Raw genomic sequence first — 20,497 nt, forward strand, 5'->3', positions numbered from 1 at the left:
AATTCACAGCTAGGCGCTTTGAGAAAAAAGGGTCATTTTCAGTCTAAAAATGTGATGTGTATCCACGTTGCATTTTGGCCTGTTTCCTGTGGCGGGGACTAGGCCTACCCACATGAGTGAGGTACCATTTTTATCGTAAGACTTTGGGAATTCAGGGTGCATGGAATTTTGTGGACCCATGCAGATTCCAGAACTCTCCATCACAGAAATATGAAGAAATTGTGTTTTTTTTTCAAAGTTTGCGGTTTGTAAGGGATACTGGGTAACCGGACCTGGTGAGAGCTGCAAAAGCCACTCCTTCCTGGATTCCACTGGGTGTCTAGTTCTTAAAACGGTTCAAAATCCACAGCTAGGCAATTTAAAAAAGGGTCAGTTTTTACTGTAAAAATGTGGTGTGTCCACGTTGCGTTTTGGCCCGTTTCCTGTCGCGGGCACTAAGCCTACCCACACATGTCAGGTACCATTTTTATCGGGAGACTTAGAGGAACACATATTTGTAGAGCAACTGATATTCTGCATTGACTTTCTATGCATTTCTGCCTTTCAAATGTAAGACAATGTGTAAAAAAGAAGTCACTTTGAAAAATGTCCTATAATTCACATGCTAGTATGGGATCCCACAATTTCGGAGATGTGCAAATAGCTACTGCTTCTAAACTCAATATTTTGTTCCCATTTTGGAAATAAATAGGTGTCCTTGATACCTATTCTTCATTCTTTATATTTGACCAAATGAATTGCTATATACCCAGTACACAATGAAAAACCATGACAAGACCCAGCTCAGTTATTGACTATGGGTTCCTTGGGTTCTTGGTGAACCTAAACGTCCTATATATCCCCACAACCAGAAGGGTCCAGTGGATGTCACAGTATATGGCTTTAAAAATCTGAAGTACATAGAATAAGTTACAGGTGAAAACGTTGGCTCAAATGGCTGGTTTTTTAATCTCATTTAAAATGTTTCTTATTTTCAACTTAGGGGCACATAAGGATGGCCACCCTAGTGGTAAAAGGGACCGCCCGCCTAAAGGGCGGGGGTCCCGAATTGAGGATTAGGATGTGCCCGCCACACAGGCGGGCGCATTCTGTATATTTACCATTGCGGCGGGCGGATCTGAAATCTCCGCCCGCCGCAATGTTAGAAATGCACCATTTGCATTTCAAAGCGCAACATGACAGGCACCGCGCGGTGCCTGCCATGTTGCACCTTGAAATGCGGGGGGTACCATAGGTACCCCCCATGTGCACCCCCCAAGCCACGGACTTCCAGGGGGCCCGCAACGGGCCCCTGCAGGGAGTCTCCGCATGCCTTTCCTTGGCAGCAATGCAGCCACAGACAAACATTGGTGATAGCCCATTGTAATACTTGTTTTCCGCCCTGGCCGCAAGGTGACCGGGGCGGAAAACATGCGGGCGGTGTTTCTCACCGCCGCGGTCCCCCCCGCCATACTAATATGGCGGGGGGGGGGGATTGGGCTGTGGATGTCGGGCGGATTTCCTCCGCCAGGCTGGCGGTGGCTACCGCCGGCCTGGCGGAGGAAATCCACCCTACATCCTAATGGACCCCTTAGTTTCTATAGAAAAAAACCTTGAAGGATCTAAACAAATGACCCGTAGCTGAATTCAGAAATTTGTCTCCTTCAGAAATGTATAGTTTTCCAGGATCCATTATTGCTTTCATACCTATTTTTACCACTAACTGGAAGGAGGTTGGTGAACAAAAAGTAGCAAAAATAGGCTATGTCCCAGTAAAATGCCAAAAACTGTGTAAAACATATGGGTTTCCTGACAAAAGTATATCTGTCCCTGAAAGCTTGGAAGATGGGAGATTTCAGTACCACAAACTGTTTGTGGATGCCATTTGCAAGGGAAAAATTTATGCTTTCTTCTGCAGCACTTTTCCCCCACTTTTCCACAAAAAGGCGTTTGTCTGCTATCACTTGCTATTACCTCAAACACAATATTGATGATACTGGAGCATTTATGATCACCTTTTGACTTAGGCAGAGCGCCATGGGCTTTGAAATTAGTGGAGCATGCAAATGCTTCCGTGGGCTGAAATGAAAACTTTACAACTGCATTGCACCACGTGGATGCCTTACTGTCCATGCATTATGAGAGAAAGAACATTTTAAGTGAATTAATGCACATATCAGTAGAGGAAAAAGCTGCATAGTACACCCTCAGCTCCCCACTTTCTCACTTGCCTTCAATACGTTGATGTTACCTACGTCTTCCAAAGAGCTAGGCTTTTCTTCTTCACAGCATGATTCTCGCTACCCACAAACCCTTTCCTTGTCTTTACCTTTATTTCTGGCTCAATGGGATTCTCACATACCATCAGTCTATTTTCTAGTCTAAATCTATTCACAGTAAACAAATTAATTAGGCTGCATTTTACTCAAAATATTTTGTAGACTCTGCCAGATTTGCTAGAAGTAATCACTGGTTTTCTCCTCCAAAAATAGTCAGGTGTCTTCTAACACATGGATTATTACTTCTTTACTCTAGATCCTTGTTTATGTACCAAAGGAAATGATAATGGGAAAGGGAAAAAGACATGCACATCAGCTTAATAAATCCGATTTTTTTTCTTTGTAATTTCAATATTTTCCTAGTCATTGCCTATACCTTCCAAGTTAGCTAAGTATAACACACTCTGCTGGGCATGTCGGTCTTCATGCTAGAGAAGTTGCAAAGCCAAATCTTGCAGTCAGGCAGTTCTATATGGGGCAGGCAGAACAGTCGAATTTGAGTCTGCATAATTCTGTGGGATTACAATAAAATTCTGTGGAATTCAACGATGGAGCGGAGTGTGCATTTGCTGCTATTTTTTTAGTGCTAAATGCACCCTCGCAACCAAAAATGGATGTGAGGATGCATTTTGCTCTAAGAAATAGCGCTGCCAAATACCAAATTCACTGCAGTACCTTCCCTTCGGTGCCACTGTTACATACTCAGAGTACATACGCCTTAAATACTCCAAGTATGAAAGGGCACCAAGAGGTATACACATCAGGGAAGTCAGTGGTTTTTAAACAGGGACAGAAGAGGGAGCTGTCCCTCTATGTTTAAAAATAACTGCAGATTAAAGTTTGACTGCTGATCATTAAACATAAAAGGTGACTAAACTGAAGAGTTAGTGCTTGGATGGTTGTAGAGTAACTGAATCCATGGATATGTGGTTAGATGAAAGTACAGGCATATGAATGGATGAAGAGGCTAGTGCCGTGTATGGGATAAGTAAGTCTGAGATTGACTGTGGCAGTGTGCAGGGGCATGGGTAGGCTGCGATGAAGAGGGAACCAAATAGTATGGTGACATCTGGGTGGAGAAATCAGAGCTTAGGAGAAGTTGTGGTGGTAAAGTAGGAGAAGACTGCACAAAATCAGTGCATGATGGAACACTGGGCAAAGAAGGGAGCACCTTACCTGGTTGAAGTGATACTGAGGGGTTGGGTAGCTGGACATTTTCTGCTGCTGGGCCATGTACCCACAGACCAAATTACCAGGAACACCCTTCTTTGTCTTTCCCTTTATGTCTGGATAAATGGTTACTCATTACTCATGTTACCTTCCCCTGAAATGTTTCTTCCGGCATACCAACAATGTAATTTGCATTTTTAACCTGTTCCCATTAAATAAATTAATAGGGCTACACATTACCCAAACTATTTTTTAAGCATTGTGCCAGATTTGCTAGAAGTAATCATCGATCATCTCACAAAGTGGTCACACTTAAACATAAGCCGTCTTCCCACTTAGACGATCACCTGTAGGCTGCACACCAGTAAAAAGCAAAATGTATTTCATTGTGGAGCAAGAGAGACTACGTGTGTGGATAGAGGAGATTGCCCTTGAACTGAATCTTGCCTAATGCTTTTTTTGGTATCTTCACAGCAGGAAACCCAGCCCTGCCACACTTGAAGTGGAATAGACCAGGGGCCAGATGTATGACCGTTTATAGTGGTCGCAAACGTGGAATCGGCCCGTTTGTGACCACAAAAAAGGGTGGTGGTATGTACAAGTCAGTGGCTCGCAAACTAGTGTGTGCAAGTTGCTATTAGGAAGGGGCATGCCAAGGGTGCCCCTTCCTAATAGCGAGTCATAATCGTATGCACCATTGTTTTGCAACCACATTTGTGGTCGCAAAACAGTTGCAGTTTACAGTCTACTTCAAGTAGGTGGTAAGACACTCCCAAAAGGGCTGAATTTGGAAACAAAAGTTGCTTTATTAAAAAATCAAACACAAACATTGGGATCTACGGTCCCCAACAGACCACCATCCCTGTGTTTGAATGCCATTCCCAATGAGTCACAAATTGCAACCTGCCTCTTGAATATCAATGAGGCACGTACCTTGCAACCCATTTGAAAATCGCAAATAGTGTCACAGACACTGCTGTACATTCCATTTTGCGAGTCACGAAAAGTCGCAATTTGCGATTCGCAAAACAGAATCGTCGTACATCTGGCCCCTCAAGCCTTGTACCTTATGATAGTGAAAGTCAAAGAACAAGTGAGAGGTAATCAGTGGATAGGGAATTAGCTTGTTTTTAAAAATGTTTCCATGCCAGCTGTAATGGAATGGCCTAGATCAATATTTTTCTTTAAATATTTCACCACTGGATATTCAAAAACCCCATTATCCCTCATCCCATCTTTTTTCCATAAGGGTAACTATAGAGTGATCAAAGAAGCCAATTTTAGGCACCCAGATCAGATTCCAAATACTTGACCAACCTTAGCCACCTACAGTTGCCACATTGATGTAATCTCCATCCCTCCTAGACCACTCTGGGTGCTTCATCTTTATGCCATGATTGCAAATGGCCAGGAATCACCTCTTTTGTGTATTTTCATCTTAAGTCCTGCATCTTCTTTATGGTTCTCTGCCCAGAAGAAAACAGTGTCTGAGTTTTCCTTACAAATAGCAAAGACATATTTTGCTCAACCACTCCCTAGACAATTTCAGGCTTTATTTGATAGATGGCCATTCTAACTTTCTTGCCATGCATTAAAGCATCATCCCTATGCACATAAATCAGCTTTACGAAATTGAATTAGTTTTTCTACGTAATTATTCATTCCTCTCTGATATTTGCAAAAATGTGTTTTGGTCCCGATATATCTGTGGGTCGTTATTTCCAAAGTCAATTACATGACAATAGGAGAACTACAGGCAGGTAAAAATAAAGGGCTCTGTTGTGGCTGTTGGGAGTTATCTTGCCTGATTCTTTTTTCTGAATCTTCACAGTTGCCAGACTTACGCACCTCAGATGAAAAACAAGAGAGCAGCATCGCATTGGTGTGTCGCCTTATAAATCACACTTCAGGAAGGCAGAGGGTAAGTGATCAGTGGACATGCCCATGTGTGAGTGTTTCCTTTTTCCCCACCCAGTGCCTGCTGTTACAATTCTCTATCAATGAATTGTCTTTAAATCTTCTGCAAACTTTTATACCCTCCCCCCAAATGATCAAATCTCTAAACTATTGCTTTCTCATTCTGAAAATGCCATTAAGCTCTAAGGTGAAAGTCTACTTTTCATGCTTCGCAGTGCGACAAGCAAAGTTACTGTGGTGTGTCGTGTGGAAGGGAGAGAGCTGGACAGTGTCACATCTACAAAGATAGTGCACTGCTACTATTTTCCCAAGTACTTGTTCTCCTTAAGGTTGCCTAGCAACATGCAGAAATTGTTGTACCAGAAGGTTTTGTACCGAAATGATAACCCTCCAGTACAAAATAGTTTGCTTAAACTTACTTTTGAACTTTGCCTCTTTGTACGTGTTCTTTATACACATGAAATGATCGAACAGCTTGGAGAAAACATAATTTCTCCTACTTTGTTCCTTTCTCATGGAGGCGTATTTTTTTAGTGTAAACCCCTGTCTACCTCCGTTAGTAGATGGGGCTCTCTGTGTTCAATTCCTTGGGTAATTACATGGGAACGCCCATGTACCACCCATAGAACACCCCTTGACGCAAAGTAATGCAAAGTAACACAAGCAGCTACTTTGCATTATTCTTAGCCAATCTTCCTCACAAATAAACATTTGCACTGAAAATTGAAAACTTTATCAAGACTTTGCACCGGCGCTCATCTCTTTTTGTGACTTTGCAACAACACAAAGCCTTGATAAATCTGACCCTACATTCTTATTTTATCTAACTCAGACCGATGTCGTCTCCATCCACCTAGCCCTAGATAACCACTTAATTTTGACACCATGATTCTTGACGAACTTTTATGTTTATTTGTTTAGTTAAGCACTCACTTCATGTCAACTGTTTCTGGGCTTCCGTAAGACACATGTTGTATGGGGATGACTGTTATTGCATGACATTCTTATTGTTTTTAATTGTATTGATAAGTGGTTGTGCAAGCAATAATTTGATCGAGGTTAGTTTTGATTCCTGAAGGTCAGGTTACTAGTAGTATTATTAGTGTGTGGACGGAGGATATTGAAAAGTGGAAAGCCAGTGACTCTGAAGTGTTTTCTACAATTGGTTCCAGTAACCACTAAAAGGTTGATTGCTTTGAATCTTAGTTAGTAAGCTGGTGGTGCATGATTTTATTCTGTAGGTATAAGGGTGTTGAACCTTAAAGGCAGTTGAAGGTTAGGCAAAGTGAGACTATTTTATTGAGGCGTGATTGGTCTATGCTTTTGTATGCGGAAAAAAGTGTGAGTGGTGAACGTTGAACGGCAAGTTTCAGTTTTTCATAGTACTTTGGTTTGTCAGGGGGAGTGATGTACAGGAAATAGCCGTAGTCACATTTACTGATGTTTCTACCTCCAGAGGTGGTATTTTTTGGGATGAGGGGCAAGATTTCTTTGAGGACCTATATTTAGTAGAAAGTGGTGTTGACCACTGCTACTGTCAGTTGAGACTGGGGTTTGTAGCTATATAAAGACTATGACCCTGACTTTGGTTTTCATGGAACAATGTCCCCAAAGAAGGTTGGGAATCAGAGTGCCAGTATTTTGTAAGGGAGATGTGGTGTCTCAGCACCAGGATTTCTGTTTTGGAACCAGGGTGTGTCAGGCTGCTCGAAGTCATCCACATCTCTATTGCTTTGAGGTCTTCTGTCACATTCATGAGTTGCTTCTTGTGACCTGCAAGTAAATCTACATGTCATCATCTTAGGAGTGGAAGGTAAGGCTGTGTCTTTTAGGTCAGAATGAAGGATGATGCAGTACTATTCATGAGACTTCGCAGGGTGGGAGATTTCAAACAACTGGAGCGGAGTGGTCAATGATATGTGCAACAGAGCAGTGATAGTGTAGCTGAATCTCACAAGCTGACCCAGATATTCACTGGTGCAGTTTCTGTTCCATGTTTTAAGCAGATTTATTGTAATGGAAAAATGAATTCCTTATTCATTTTAAATATTGGGAAAGGTTGTCAGTTTTTGCCCTCATATTTTGTTGCAGAGGGTGTTGCATTAACGAGCCCCCGGTTACTGAATGAGTCTTAATTTTCCTTGTTAGTGTGATTGCTTATGAATTATGTAAGATAATATCGCTCTTGCATCAGAATGATCATTCTGAAGGTGAAAAATCAATGGAAAGAGTTGTAAACACTAAACACCGAAGGAAAACATGCAATTGCTTCTGAGTGGGGCTTTCATTGCCTGTAAGGAAGAATACCATTCTACAGTGGTTCATTAGTGCCTAGGGTGTTATACGTTTCAGTGTGAGCATGTAATTGGTTGGTGACAGCTTGTACCGCAATGTTATCTTCCATCCCTTTAATTTCCAACTACTGGCCTACCCACATGGCTGGGTCCAAGCTGGGGTGGTGTGGTGACCAAAATAACGATCGATTTAACACAGATCTTTGTGACTGGGGGTGAATGTTTGCATTGTTCAGCATTCCGTCCATCATTTGTTCCTTTTGCCTACACAATTAAGCAGTCTTGGGAATGCTTATGTGCTAGAACTTCAACTGGCATTGAACAGGTTTACTTCACTACATACAGTCTAAAGTGGTTTCTGGAAACAACATGACAACAGAGAGTCTCCAGGAGCTTACAATTCTTCTGCAGCTTATGCAGAGCAAACCGGGGAGACTAGAAAAAAGAGAAAGTGATTTTTGGGGTGGGCATTATGCTTATTGACAGGGGCACAATACTTTGACTGAGTGTTTCACTCATTCTCTTTTTTGTGTCTTCACAGCACTCACTGTGGCATGGCACATCGGGAATGTTTCAGAGGAGCAGTCCTATACTTTTAAACCAGATCTGTTACGTGTCTGAGAGAGAAAGGGTAAGCAACAGGGAATATCAATAGAGGGGTGTGAGCCATTTGGTTGAATATTTATTTGACCCCCACGTGCATGGTTTTCTGTTGTCCTTCAATATGGGTGTCCGATATCCATCCTCATCTTCTACTACCTGTCTCCCCTCCTACAGAACTGATGTGTCTATTGTCTAAACTAAAATGGCTCCATGACAATCCTGTTACCCCCAATGACATCTCCTCCATCCTGCCAAGCCCTGTGTATTTAGCTGATCTTTACATCAGTTCTCGACTTCCAGTGCCAATTCTTCCCCATAATCCCACATGATAGACAGATTTATTGACTTTGCAGGTTATGTTGAGGTTTGTGTCCATATTACAGATGGATGGTGAAACCTTATTTTACATATGTATTGTTTATATGTCATTTAAAAAGCACCAGAGAAAGTGCAACTAATCTTAATCCATAACTGCCTTTTTGGGGAAAAAAACCTATTTTTACACTATCTGTGATACTACTGTAATAAACTATGGAACAAAATGGCTTTTTCTTAAACATACTGCGATAATTTCCATTAAAAAAGTTGTGAGAACATATGATCTTTACAAAGAGAAAAATTGTGTGGAATCAGTTTTCACTAGTGCAAATTTCTGTGGCATGGCACTGAGTCTTCAGCACTTTCTGAGATTAGAAAAGTAAGCTGCTGAATCGTGAGATCGGGTATCTCCGCCCATCCCAAACCTTTCAGGCCCTTCACACCCGCCATTTCCTTGTAACTACCAAGAATCCTTGTTTCAGGCTTGACTAGCTACTCCAGTACAGGGTTTAGTCTTTGGCTTCTGGGAAGCGTATTTCTGGTTTTATGTGGATAAACAAGAACTACAAATCCCAGAGTGGAAAGTCAAAACCCACACCATTGCAGTTATTTATGCATGGATGTGGGAAACTCATCGAGGATCTCGGAAACCTGGGGAGCTCAGCTATGGAGGGTCTACACTATAATAGCGTAAACTTTGGTCCTGAGTTATTGTGCAACTGAGCACTTCATAACAATCATAAGAATTCAGGACTAATGTTAACATTTATCCTGTTTTTTACTTTTGCTGGAGGTGTACTGCAAGCCACATTAGTTATAATACCTGTATGTATTGAAACGTATATAATGTAATTGTTCAATGCAGTTTATGAATCACTATTGCTGTTTGGTCATGATTAGCTTATGTTTAGGGTTCAAGTTACCTATAAATGTAAAAAATGTTTTCCATTTTTCTTTAACTCCCAACTGAAATGTATATTTATATATGTGTATCTCTTTCTTTTCCAGGCAACACAGCCTTTTCTCCCAAAAGTAGCCAACTTCTTGAAAAAGCATGCTACACAGATAACTAACACTATTGCCAATATTCTTTTTGGATAATAAAAATAAGACTGCCAAGTGCATATTGTAAAATAGGAAAGAATGTCAAGGACCTTTTTGAAAAATAAAATAGTTTGTTGCTGTCTACATGTGATTTGTGCAGCAGATTCAATTTGGTGTATGACTTCATCTTGTGTCTTGTTGCCCACTCTAGTTGTGCACTGTACATACACTTACTGACAAAGTACTTGAATAAAAGAGGAAGTTGATGAAAATTGTTTATGCTTTTGAAGAACACTTTTGGTTAAACTATTGTTCCTGATATTTGCCAGATCCAGTAAGTGGAATGACAGCCAAAAGACTGGGCATAGTTCCTTCTTAAATGACATATATTGTGTACAAACTGTGCTTGTACAACAGAAGGTAGCTATCATTTGTTTGTGTGGCTATGTGCAGTGCACGGCTACTTCAAGTGTAGTACTCTTGCCTGAACTATGCTAACAAAATACCTCCACCAGGTGTTTTATCTATTTCAGGCATGTCAGACTTTTTTGTGGGGCCTGATTAACGCGTTCCATGCGTCGGACGGCCCAAGGCTGTCACGTTGGGTGTGTGCGTCGGACGGCTGGGGGGCGTCCAATTACTGCACGCGTACAATACGCCTGCACAGTGGGGAAATTTGCACCGCAGGGAACGGGTTAAGCAAAATGAAGAGGAGCCCTTAGGACTAAGATTAAAATTTTTTACAAGTTTTACAAATCTGTACTACATAGATAGAACAAACCCCAGGATTGAAAGTAAATTGGGAGAAATTATTGATATTTCACTCACAACATCCACCATGCCTACACAAACAGAATTCCCTTTAGTGTGGACCAATGAACCTAAGGATTTAGATACATACATACCCTGACGTGGTAATAAGAGAGAATTACGGGAAAGCAGTGCAGCTTTTGACAGAGGTGATAGAGAGCTGGATACGGTTACCCCTCTCATTGATGGGCCGAATAGCTCTCATGAAAATTATTTTCTTGTTTGTCAATATACCGATACTATTCTCAAAAAACGTGTTTTGCACTTTGCACACACTTATGACTCACTTGGCCTGGGCTGGGAAATTGCTGTGCCTGGGATGGGGAACACTAACCCTCCCCTTATATGATGGGTCGGCTGGATGCACCAGACTTTGAAATATACTATATGGCATCGCAGAAGTGGAGAAGTGTGGCTCAATGGTTAGAGCGGCAGACCTGATGCAGAGGTCTAGCCCGGGACCAGGGTTCAATTCCCCGCCTCGGCGGGTCTTGGGCACAAAAATTCCACGGACCTGATAATTCTCGCCTCGGTGCCTATTCCAATCATGGAGTCCCACTCTGCAACTCTGGGCAATAGCTTGCTTAATCTCCACAATGGCCCCCACAACACTAAGGATGCCTGGCCTCCACCTTGGGGGTGCCCAGGAGTGGAAACCTCACAGGGAAAGCCAGGATGGGTTCCACAGCGGTATTCGTACAAGCTCCTTGAGACCCTTGCGGGTGAGTAGTGCGCTATACAAGTATCAATTTACAGATCATAAATGCATATTATTGGATTCATGGGCCACCAATTCTCCCACACTTGTACTGGGAGAGGGAAGCAGCTGACCCATTATCGCTCCCATGCTACCTGCTAAGCATAGCACAGCGTAACTTCAGCACAATTGACCCTATAGGCTACGCGTTACCTACTTAAGAAACGGCATATGAAAGGTGGATTCCGCTACTGTATTCGCCAAAGCTACCAATGGAGTGGTGCACATGGTTTCCCTTAAGTGCAGATGGGGCAATAATGCGGATACTGCAAAGGGTAAAAATACACAACATGGGAGACTTCTTCAAAGATGGAATCCTGATAACCTGAGAAGTGGTCCAAGACTCGATACCTGAGGCAACTCTGATCACCAGATATAATTGCCATGGAACATGTCAGTCACTGCAGGCGCTGTTGGGGTCAGACAGAGCAGAACTGCCTGAAAAAAACCCTGACATATTTGCTTCAGGCAACCTCCGCGGGATTTCAACACTATATAAACTTATGCGACATAGTCATGACCCACCAAATAGAAAGGCACAGCGGGAATGGCAGGAGGACTTGGGCGTAATATTAACAGACAAGCAATGGGCATACTGGTCCTCAATCACTAAGAGCATATCGCAAAATGGCAGACAACACCTGGTGCACTTTAAATGTCTCAAAAGAGATACAACCTGAGAGTTGATGAGAAATGTGTAAGATGCGGTGCTGAGAATGCTGGGTTTGGCCATCTTGCTTGGTCCTGTCCTGAGATACAAGCATTCTGGTTAAAAATGGCAAATGAGCTCCAGGGGATGGCCAGGCAACCAGTTCCAGACTCTCCAATGCTAGCCTTACTGGGTCTAGACTGCGACGTACCAAAACAACATAGAAGGTTAGTGGTAACAGGTCTGCTGCTGGCAAACACACGAGTTGCGATGCACTAGATGAGAGGCCCGGTGCTGAGGATCCCGGAATGGTACGCCGATATGACCTATTGTAATACCAATGCAGACATTTTTAATGCCTTGATGCCGATTCGTAGCAGACCACGTGACATATGGGTATCATATAAGACTTACCTACACAGTAGAGCAGAAACCCAGAACAATACGAATGTCCAGCAATCAGAATAATAGGAATGGGATGGGGAGGCGAGGATAATAGATAAGGTAATTGGGCGGGTATGCATGCTGCGATAGCAAGGCCACAGCAGTACTAAGGCCGGACGTTTTATCCCATTAAACAGATTGTTTAAGAGACCCAGGAATGCACTGATGATGTACAATACCTGATATAGTTACGAGATGTATATGTCAAGATTTGAGTTGCAACCCTAACAATGATTTTTCATAGATGCCTGTTTATGTCCCCATGGGGAAATGTGCTACCCCTATGCCACATGTAAATACATGCTTTATATTTATACTGTAAATGGTGTCAACAGCAACAAACTGTACCTTATTTGAAAATGATAATTATATTTTTTTAAAACATAGATAGATCTAACTCAGCACAGCCAGCATCTGGCACCACTTAGTTGTATTAGCCGTATTTGCTGCCTTGTAATTAATAAACAACGCTAATACATCTCGTTTTTATAAGGTAATTATTCAGCAACTTGCTTTGCAACTGCTGGTTTGTAAAGAATAGTTTCAAAAAGTAAAATAAATGTTATGTTATGTTATGGATATTTGTAGAGTGCATGGCTACCCCGAAGGTGTCCCACCACTAGCCGAGAGAGAGGCAGGTCAGAGCAGCTTAGTAGGAGGGGTTTTAAAAAAAACAAGTTTTTAGAAGTTTATGGAAGGGAAGGAGATTTGGATCAGATGGTAGGTGGGGAGAAAGTGTGCTCCAGAGCTTGGCGGACGTAAAACAGAAGGAACGACTACTACTTCTCATCCTGTTGATTTTTAGGACCGCAGCTAGGTAGGGAATGGATGAACGAAGGAGTCTATTAGGGTGGTAAGGGAGACAATGGCTTGGAGGATGGGGGCCTTTCTTCCAGAAAGATTTGTGGGCGATACATAAAGACTTGAATTTTATTCTGTCCGCAACCGGGAGCTAGTGCAGGGTTTTCAGAGCAGGCCCTAGGTTTGGCTGTTGGGAGTCACAAAAAGCATCCGTGCTGCACAATTCTGGATGGCTTGCAGTTTATTTGTGGTAGCCCTAGGAGCTCCTCAATACAGATCATTTCCATAGTTGAGGCGAGAGAGGATTAAAGCCTGGACCATGAGTCTTCTTGCTGAAAAAGGGAGGAGCGGAAGGACTTTACCGAGCATCTGCAGGATGCCAAAGCAAGATGCTGCCAGTTTAGTTGCCTGATGATAAAATGTGAGTGACTGATCCAGCCACATGCCTAGACTTTTGATCTGATTTTTGGGTGTGGGTGGAGGGCCAAGAGAACTTGGCCACGCTAGGCCGATGCCAGAGATGGGTGAGTTGCCCAGCATCATAAGCTATGTTTTATCTCCATTTAGTTAAAGGAAGAAGAGTGCCATCCATTTGGCGACTCTCTCCAGGAAGGGGCGTAGACTAAACAAGGTGGGTCCTGGGTAGTTTAGGGCCACCACTAACTTGGTGTCAACGTCTATCCCGAAGGGGAGGACAATCTGTGCCAGTGGGCTCATGTAGACCTTGAACAACATCGGGCTCAGGGATGAGCCCTGAGGGGCGCCTCAGCCAAGTGGGTTTTGATCTGACGAGTTATCCCCTTCAAATACTTGAAAGCTCCTGTCCTTGAGGAAGGACTGTAGCCAGGTGATGGCATTACCTGATAGACCAACATTCTTCAATCTGTGGATCAGGATGTCGTAGTTAACAGTGTTGAAGGCGGCACTGAGGTCCAAGAGGATGATGGCCGTCGATTCTCCCTTGCTAGGATCATTTTGGCCTTTTCAACCACTGGGAGTAATGCAGTTTCAGTCCTGTGTTGGGGGCGAAATCCAGTTAGAGACGGTGGAGTATATTATTAGATTCAAGAAAAGCAGAGATAACGTGCTTTTCTAGCATTTTGCTGATCCCGGGGAGAAGAGAAATAGGGCAATCATTTCCAAGTGTATCAGGGTCAAGACGGGTTTCTTTAATAGTGCCCTAACCATGGCATGTTTCCAGGGTGGGATACTAATCTAGTTGAAATGGAGGAGTTTATCAGCTTTAACAACACTTGGATGATTGTATCCCGAGCTTTACTAAAAAATTGTGAGGTGCTGGGTCATTGTGAGAGCCAGATTTTACTGAGGCACATGTATTTACTAGGGTGTCCATGTCTATAATGGGAATTTCCCTGAGCGAGCGCTCACCGGATATTGAGTGCTCTGTAAGCTGATGATTGATGGATGGGCCGGAGGGGAGAAGGAACTGTAGATATCCTTGATCTTATTAGAGAAGTACTCTGCAAGCTTGTCACAGCGTGCATTTCAGCTGTCTGGTGGAATATCCCTGACTGTTAGTTTTAGAAGGTGCTCGCGATCTTAAAATTTTTACGTGGGGCGTTTGAGGTGGAGTTGATTCTTTCCTCATAGTATAGTGCTTGTGCCTCCTTCACTTTGGATTGGTACATTTTAATAGAGTGCATGTAGATCTGTTTGCTTGTTGTATTGTAGTTTCTTCTCCATTTCCTCTCGAGTTTTTTGCAGATTTGTTTATACTCATGCAGTGTAGAGGAGTACCATGGAGAGGGGTTGTTCCTGGTTTTTTTTTATGGATAGGTTTCTTAGGTATAACTAGGTAAAGGGAGGAGTTGATCCATTTGTTAGATTGGTCATTCGCGACCGTGGGGCAGGGATCTAGAGTAGGTAAGTAATTTATCAGATCTGAATTCCAGGAGTCCAACGGGATGTTGGAACGGGAACGTTTCCCGCTACTGGTCGTGCCAGTATTAAGGGGGAGGGGTTGATATATCCCAAGAGAAAGGGACCAGGAAGTGGTCGGACCATTGTACTGGGACTGGGTCTGCGACTGAAAGCTCATTGCAGTTGGAGAAAATGGGATCTAGAAGATGCCCTTTTTCATGGGTGAGGATCGTAACATTTTGCTTTATCCAGAGAGCCAAAAATGTTTGGATTAGTTCAGTCGCTACTGGGTCTGAGGGGTCATCGAAATGCAAACTTAGATCCCCCAGTATAGTAAAGTTAGAAGGGGAGCATGCCAGGTTAGCACTAGCTTCTGGCAGGATTCTAAACAGTTGTCTATGGGGACCGAGGGGGGGGGTATATAAGGATACCTGAGAAGGTATGAGTTGAAGAAAGTGAGATGGAGAAGGAGTAGTTCTCACAGTCAGGAAGGATATTGGCGATAATGTTGCATTTATAACCTTCTTTTAGAATATTGGCAATGCCTCCTCCCCTCCCCTGTTCCCGATCTTTCCTCTGGATATGATAAACCGGTAGGAGACATTGGACTAGATCATGTTCTGACTCAGTGTTGAGCCCAGGCCCGGACTGGCCGTGGTGGGCACCGGGCAATCCCCCGGTCGGCCGCAAGGGTGGGGGCCGGTTTTGGGCCCTGGGGGCCGTTTTTGTTGCAGAGCCGTTTTTGCAGCATAGCTGCAAAATCGGCCCTGCAACAAAATTGGCTGAAAAGCGGCCCTGGCAAATCGCTCGCCCCCCTCCCGCCCAGGGGGCGGGGGGGCCGGCCGAGCACTTTGCCAGGGCCGGTTTTGGTTCCCAGTCCGGCCCTGGTTGAGCCAGGTTTCCGTAAGAAATAGCGCGTCAGGAAATTCCTCTTGGAGCAAGATAGAGATTTGCTTGGCATGTTTGGATAAGGATCTGCAATTAAGAGACATCCTTTTGTAGACTAAGGAGGAGGCAGGGACCCAGCGGGGTTTAGGTTGAGGAGATAAAGAATAAGAACATTGAGGACAAGTCAAGATGTCCATAAGTGAACGAATGGCGTGAAGGCACTTCTTACTGGGAGACTTCCTCAATCTTAAAAGTAACTCTGAGGAATATATGTGGCAGTGAGGACTGAAACCGGCAGGAGGGGTTGCCCCTGGCCCCAGCTGGATGCGGACAGGTGCAGACGGGCCTGCCTTTGGTGCGCCTTCAGCGCACCCGCTGTGCACGTCCGCTGCGCGTCAGCGCTATCGGCTAAGTTTATGCCAAGAAGCCCTGATGGGCGTTGGTGGAAGACTAGAGCATCTCACTTCCAAAATGGCTGCCATGTAGTGGCCCAAGGGAAGTGGGAGAAACCCACTTCCTGGAAAGAAAGAGAAACAACTCCCTCCACTCAAACAGGGATGTATGACATTACAACGCATGCTTTTACCACGCATGCCTTTACAACGCTGATTTTACAACACATGCCTTTACAACGCATAGTGCTTAGGGGTGCTGGATAGTGAATAGTTTAATTTACTATTCCAACTCCAGTCCCCGTGGATAGTAGGGAAGGTGTTGGATTGTACATTAAATCTATTCCCTATCCTAGAGCGCCCACCAGCGCAATGCGTTGTGATGGTTTGCGTTGTAAAAGTTGCGTCGTAAAGGCACTGTGTGGTAAAAGTTGCGTTGTAAAGGATGTTTCCCCTCAAACAGCAGCCTAGCTGCTGCGGTGGATCGGAGAGTGGAGCCACAGGGGTCCGATGAAAGAGGTGAGCAGGTAGTGCATGCAGCAGGGAAACAAACAGATACTATTTAAACAAAGCTAAAAGTTACCCCCAGTAATTGTTAGAAAGACAAGGTAAAAACAGGATAAATTAAGTTTTGAGCGCGTTTAAAACCAGAGCAAATGACACCAGCAGCACTCTGGGCACCACCTGCTCTGAGCATATTCTGACAGTGGGAGAGCGAGAGAGGGTTGGTGGGTTGTTTGAGATGTACGCTTTGAATCGTAATGGAATGCTGTTGTAATCAGATGTCTCTCTGTTTTGTTTCCTTGATTGTGTATGCCATGCTGCAAACTCTAGCGTTGCTTTAATCTCCTCTGAACGATGAGAGTTGCATTAATATACGTACCCAGTGTACTGTGCATTTTGGTTTCCTTGTAATCAAAATAAAAAGAATTTAAACAAAATAAAAGAAAACATAAAACATTGGAGGAAAAGCTCATTCTTATCTTAAGGTATCTCAGAACTGAATTAATTATTTAAAATCTGTATAAATGTCATGGTTTATTTTTAGAATCCCACACAGAAAAATCAACACAATTCAAAAGCTTATTGCATGTGACCAGCTTCAAGGAAAAGTTAAATCAATCAATCAATCAATCAATCAATCAATCAATCAGGGCTTTGTCTAGCAAGGCTATTCTCCCAGGAGGGTCTCAAGGTGCTGGGGTAGTGGGGCTGCTGGTCGGATAGGTGGAGGATCATTCGAAGAGCCAGGTCTTCAGGGCTTTCTGGAATTGGGTCAGCGACGCAGATTTCCTGAGGTGGAGGGGCAGGGTGTTCCAGGTCTTGGCAGTGAGGTAGTAGGACAACCTTCCTCTGGTTCTGGTGTTGTGGATCCTGGGGACAGAGGCATGGGCGAGTTGGGAGGATCTGATTTGTCTGGCAGGTATGTGGAATGTGAGGCTGTAGTTCAGGTATGCTGGTCTTTCGTCGTGTAGAGCTTAGTAGGTGTGAGTGAGGAGCTTTAAAGTGGTTCTCTTGTACACTGGGAGCCAGTGCAGTTGTCAGAGGTGTTGTATGATTTAGCTGTGGTGGGGGATGTCGAGTACCAGTCTGGCTGTGGCGTTTTGGACGTTCTGCTGCAGTTTCTTGAGCGGTTTCTGGGCGACGCCTGCGTAGAGTGCGTTTCCATAGTCGAGTATGCTGGTGATGAGTGCGTGGGGGACTATCTTTCTGGATTCTGTGGGGATCCATCTGAATGTCTTTCATGTAGAAGCAGGCTGAGGAGACTGCGTTGATTTGGTGGTTCACGGTGAGCGATGAGTCCAGTATGATGCTGAGGTTGCATGCATGGTCCGTCAGGTGGGGGAATTCCCAGAGCGGGTGGCCACCAGGAGTCATGCCTAGCTGAAGGGGTGGGTCCCAGGATGAGTACTTTGCCTTGGCCGAGTTGAGCTTGAGGCAGCTAGCTTTCATCCAGGTAGCAGCTGCCTTCTTTCCACGGAGAAAGCTTGTTTTGGCGGTAGTGGGTTTGTTGGTGAGGGAGAGGATCAGCTGGGAGTCATTGATGTATGAGACGATGTTGAGTCCGTGGCTTCTGACGATGGCTTCAGGAGGACCATGTAGATGTTGCAGAGGGTGGGGCTCAGGGACAAACCCTGGGGCATCCACAGCTGAACTCAGTTGGTTCTGAGAGGAACGGTTGTAGTCTGACTCACTGAGTCCAGCCGGTGAGGAAGGAGTGGATCCAGTCCAGAGCCTTGTCGCGGATGTCAGCGCTGTGGAGTCTTGTGATTAGGGTGCGGAGGGGGAAGGTGTTGCAGACAGCCAAGAGATCTAGTAGGATGAGGGCTGAGGTCTCGCCCCGGTCGAGGAGGGAGCAGATGTCATCATTGGTGGCGAGGAGTGCAGTCTCTATGCCTTGATTGCTTCAGAAGCCCGATTGAGAGGTGTCCAGGACGTGACTCACTTTGATGAACGTGACAGTTAGGCGTTGATGGCCTTCTTGATGACCTTTGCTGGGAAGGGGACGAGGGTGATGGGTCTGAAGTTCTTGAAGTCTGTCGGGTCAGAGGACGGCTTCTTCAGCAGGGGGTTGATCTCTGTGTGTTTCCAGTAATCAGGGAAGGTGGTGGTTTTGCTGGTGCTGCAAAGCTTGGGGGAGATGGCGGCGGCTGCTCTGTGAAAGATGTGGTAGGGGCAAGGATCCATCAGTGGTCTTGAGCGTGTCCTCTGTTGTGAGGGGGGTTGTGAGGGGGGTCTGTTGGGGTGCGGCTTGGTTGTATGCTATGGTGGTGGGCGTAGTGCCTGGGTCTAGGGTGTCGAAGCTGTCGTAGATCTTCCTAATCTTGTGGTGGAAGAAGGTGCCAGTTTGTTGCCGAGGTCTTGGGCAGAGAGAACTTCTGTGGTTTCACTTTTTGGCCCGGTGAACTCCTTAACGATGGCGAAGAGTTCTTTGCTGTTGTGTGCATTGGCAATGGGCCTGTCTTGGAGGACCGTTTTCTTTGTGGTTTTCAGGCGGCGATGGTGTGTGTTGATGGAGGATTTGAAGTTTGCATGAGTTTCTGGGGTTTTGTTCTTCCCCCATCTCTTTTTAAGTCGTCTGCTAGTGGGGCTGAACTCGTGGAGGGTGGGTGTGAACCAGCTGGCCTTCCTGAAGTGTTGCTTACCTTGTCTTTTCTTAAGGGATGCCAGGGTGTCAGCGGTGGAGGTTGCGTGCTGCCGTGTTGGCATCGGTTGGTGGAATAGTTGTGCTGAGGGCGTGATGAGAAGTTCTTCAGTGACCTTGATACAACTGTGGCGGAGGGGTGATGATGATTGTGGTGTGTGGTTGGCATGGTGAAGGCGAGATGCACGCAGTGATGTTCAGTCCTGGAGAGTTTGGTTGTGTGGCTGTAGCTGATATTCTCACAGGTGGAGAAGATGGGGTTGAGGTGTGTCCAGCTGTGTGGGTCGGTGCAGTGACTCGCTGCTTAAGTCAAATATTGTGGAGGTTCTCCATTAGGGAGGTGGTGGTCTGGTCACTTGGGTTGTCCATGTGGAAGTTGAGGTCTCCGAGTAGGTTTTAGTCTGTGTATGCGAGAGCCTGGGGTGCTAGTGAGGTCTACGATAGCTTCGGTGAAGTGGGGTCAGGGGGCCTGTAGATAAGGGTGCAGTGGAGGGTAGTGTTGTGGTTGGTCTGGATATGGAAGTGGAGGTGTTCCATGGTTGATGTTGTGTTGTTGGAGTGCGTGGTCCTTGTGGGTGATTTTGTAGCCTTTAGGGATGGCAATGGCGATGTCTGGTCCGGAGCAGGGGTTGGTCCAGATTTCCGTGAAGAAAGTGATGTCAGGAGAGGTGGCATTAAGGAGGTGCCAGATGTTTGTGGTGTAATTATGGAGGGACCGCACGTTGAGAGGAATGTAGTTGAGCCGGACGGTGCGCTGTTGGTTGACTGAGTGGCGAGAGGTGCTGGCATGTTAGCATTGCTGGAGGTGTGGTTTCAGTTCAAACAGGAGAAGGGTCCAAGGGTCTTCCTCAGTGATGTTATATGGTGAGTGGCGTCCCGGGTTGAGGTCAAGGAGGGCTCTGGCTTCGTGGCAGTGGAATGGCAGAGAAGAAGGTTCCATGTAGCTGGGCGCGTTCCAGGCCCAAATGGGCCTAAAATGGCTTGCCATTGGCACGCCAAAGCGGCAAGCCTGCTGCACAGCTGCGCAGCAGCAGCCATTAAGTAGTGCTACTGGGCGGGCTGGACAGCTGGGAGGCAGGAAGGAACACTAGAGGGAGGCTGGGCCGCGGGGATCGCAGCAGCAGGA

At 45.0% G+C, this 20,497-nt stretch overlaps 1 protein-coding gene and 1 long non-coding RNA gene across 10 annotated transcripts in view; one reads left to right on the forward strand and one right to left on the reverse strand.

Moving 5' to 3' along the window:
• LOC144763503 (uncharacterized) overlaps positions 1-20,497 on the forward strand; it is a 556,338-nt gene that overhangs the window by 175,281 nt on the left and 360,560 nt on the right. For 8 of the 9 annotated variants that reach the window (XM_078649147.1, XM_078649152.1, XM_078649150.1 and 5 more), the window contains 3 exons: positions 5,260-5,349; positions 8,181-8,270; positions 9,569-9,870. The exons of the other annotated variant lie outside the window; for it this stretch is intronic. In XM_078649147.1, the coding sequence (XP_078505273.1) occupies positions 5,260-5,349; positions 8,181-8,270; positions 9,569-9,661 (273 nt within the window). In that variant the 3' untranslated portion in view covers positions 9,662-9,870. Of the gene's footprint in view, positions 1-5,259; positions 5,350-8,180; positions 8,271-9,568; positions 9,871-20,497 lie in introns of those variants that run through there. 9 annotated transcript variants of the gene reach the window in all.
• Positions 1-20,497, reverse strand: part of LOC144763504 (uncharacterized) — a 179,277-nt gene that overhangs the window by 143,628 nt on the left and 15,152 nt on the right. Inside the window, exon 2 of the long non-coding RNA XR_013596228.1 lies at positions 4,746-4,894. This is a non-coding gene — a long non-coding RNA (uncharacterized LOC144763504). The remainder of the gene's footprint in view (positions 1-4,745; positions 4,895-20,497) is intronic.

This window comes from Lissotriton helveticus, chromosome 6 (assembly GCF_964261635.1).
Source record: "Lissotriton helveticus chromosome 6, aLisHel1.1, whole genome shotgun sequence".
Taxonomy (NCBI): domain Eukaryota; kingdom Metazoa; phylum Chordata; class Amphibia; order Caudata; family Salamandridae; genus Lissotriton; species Lissotriton helveticus.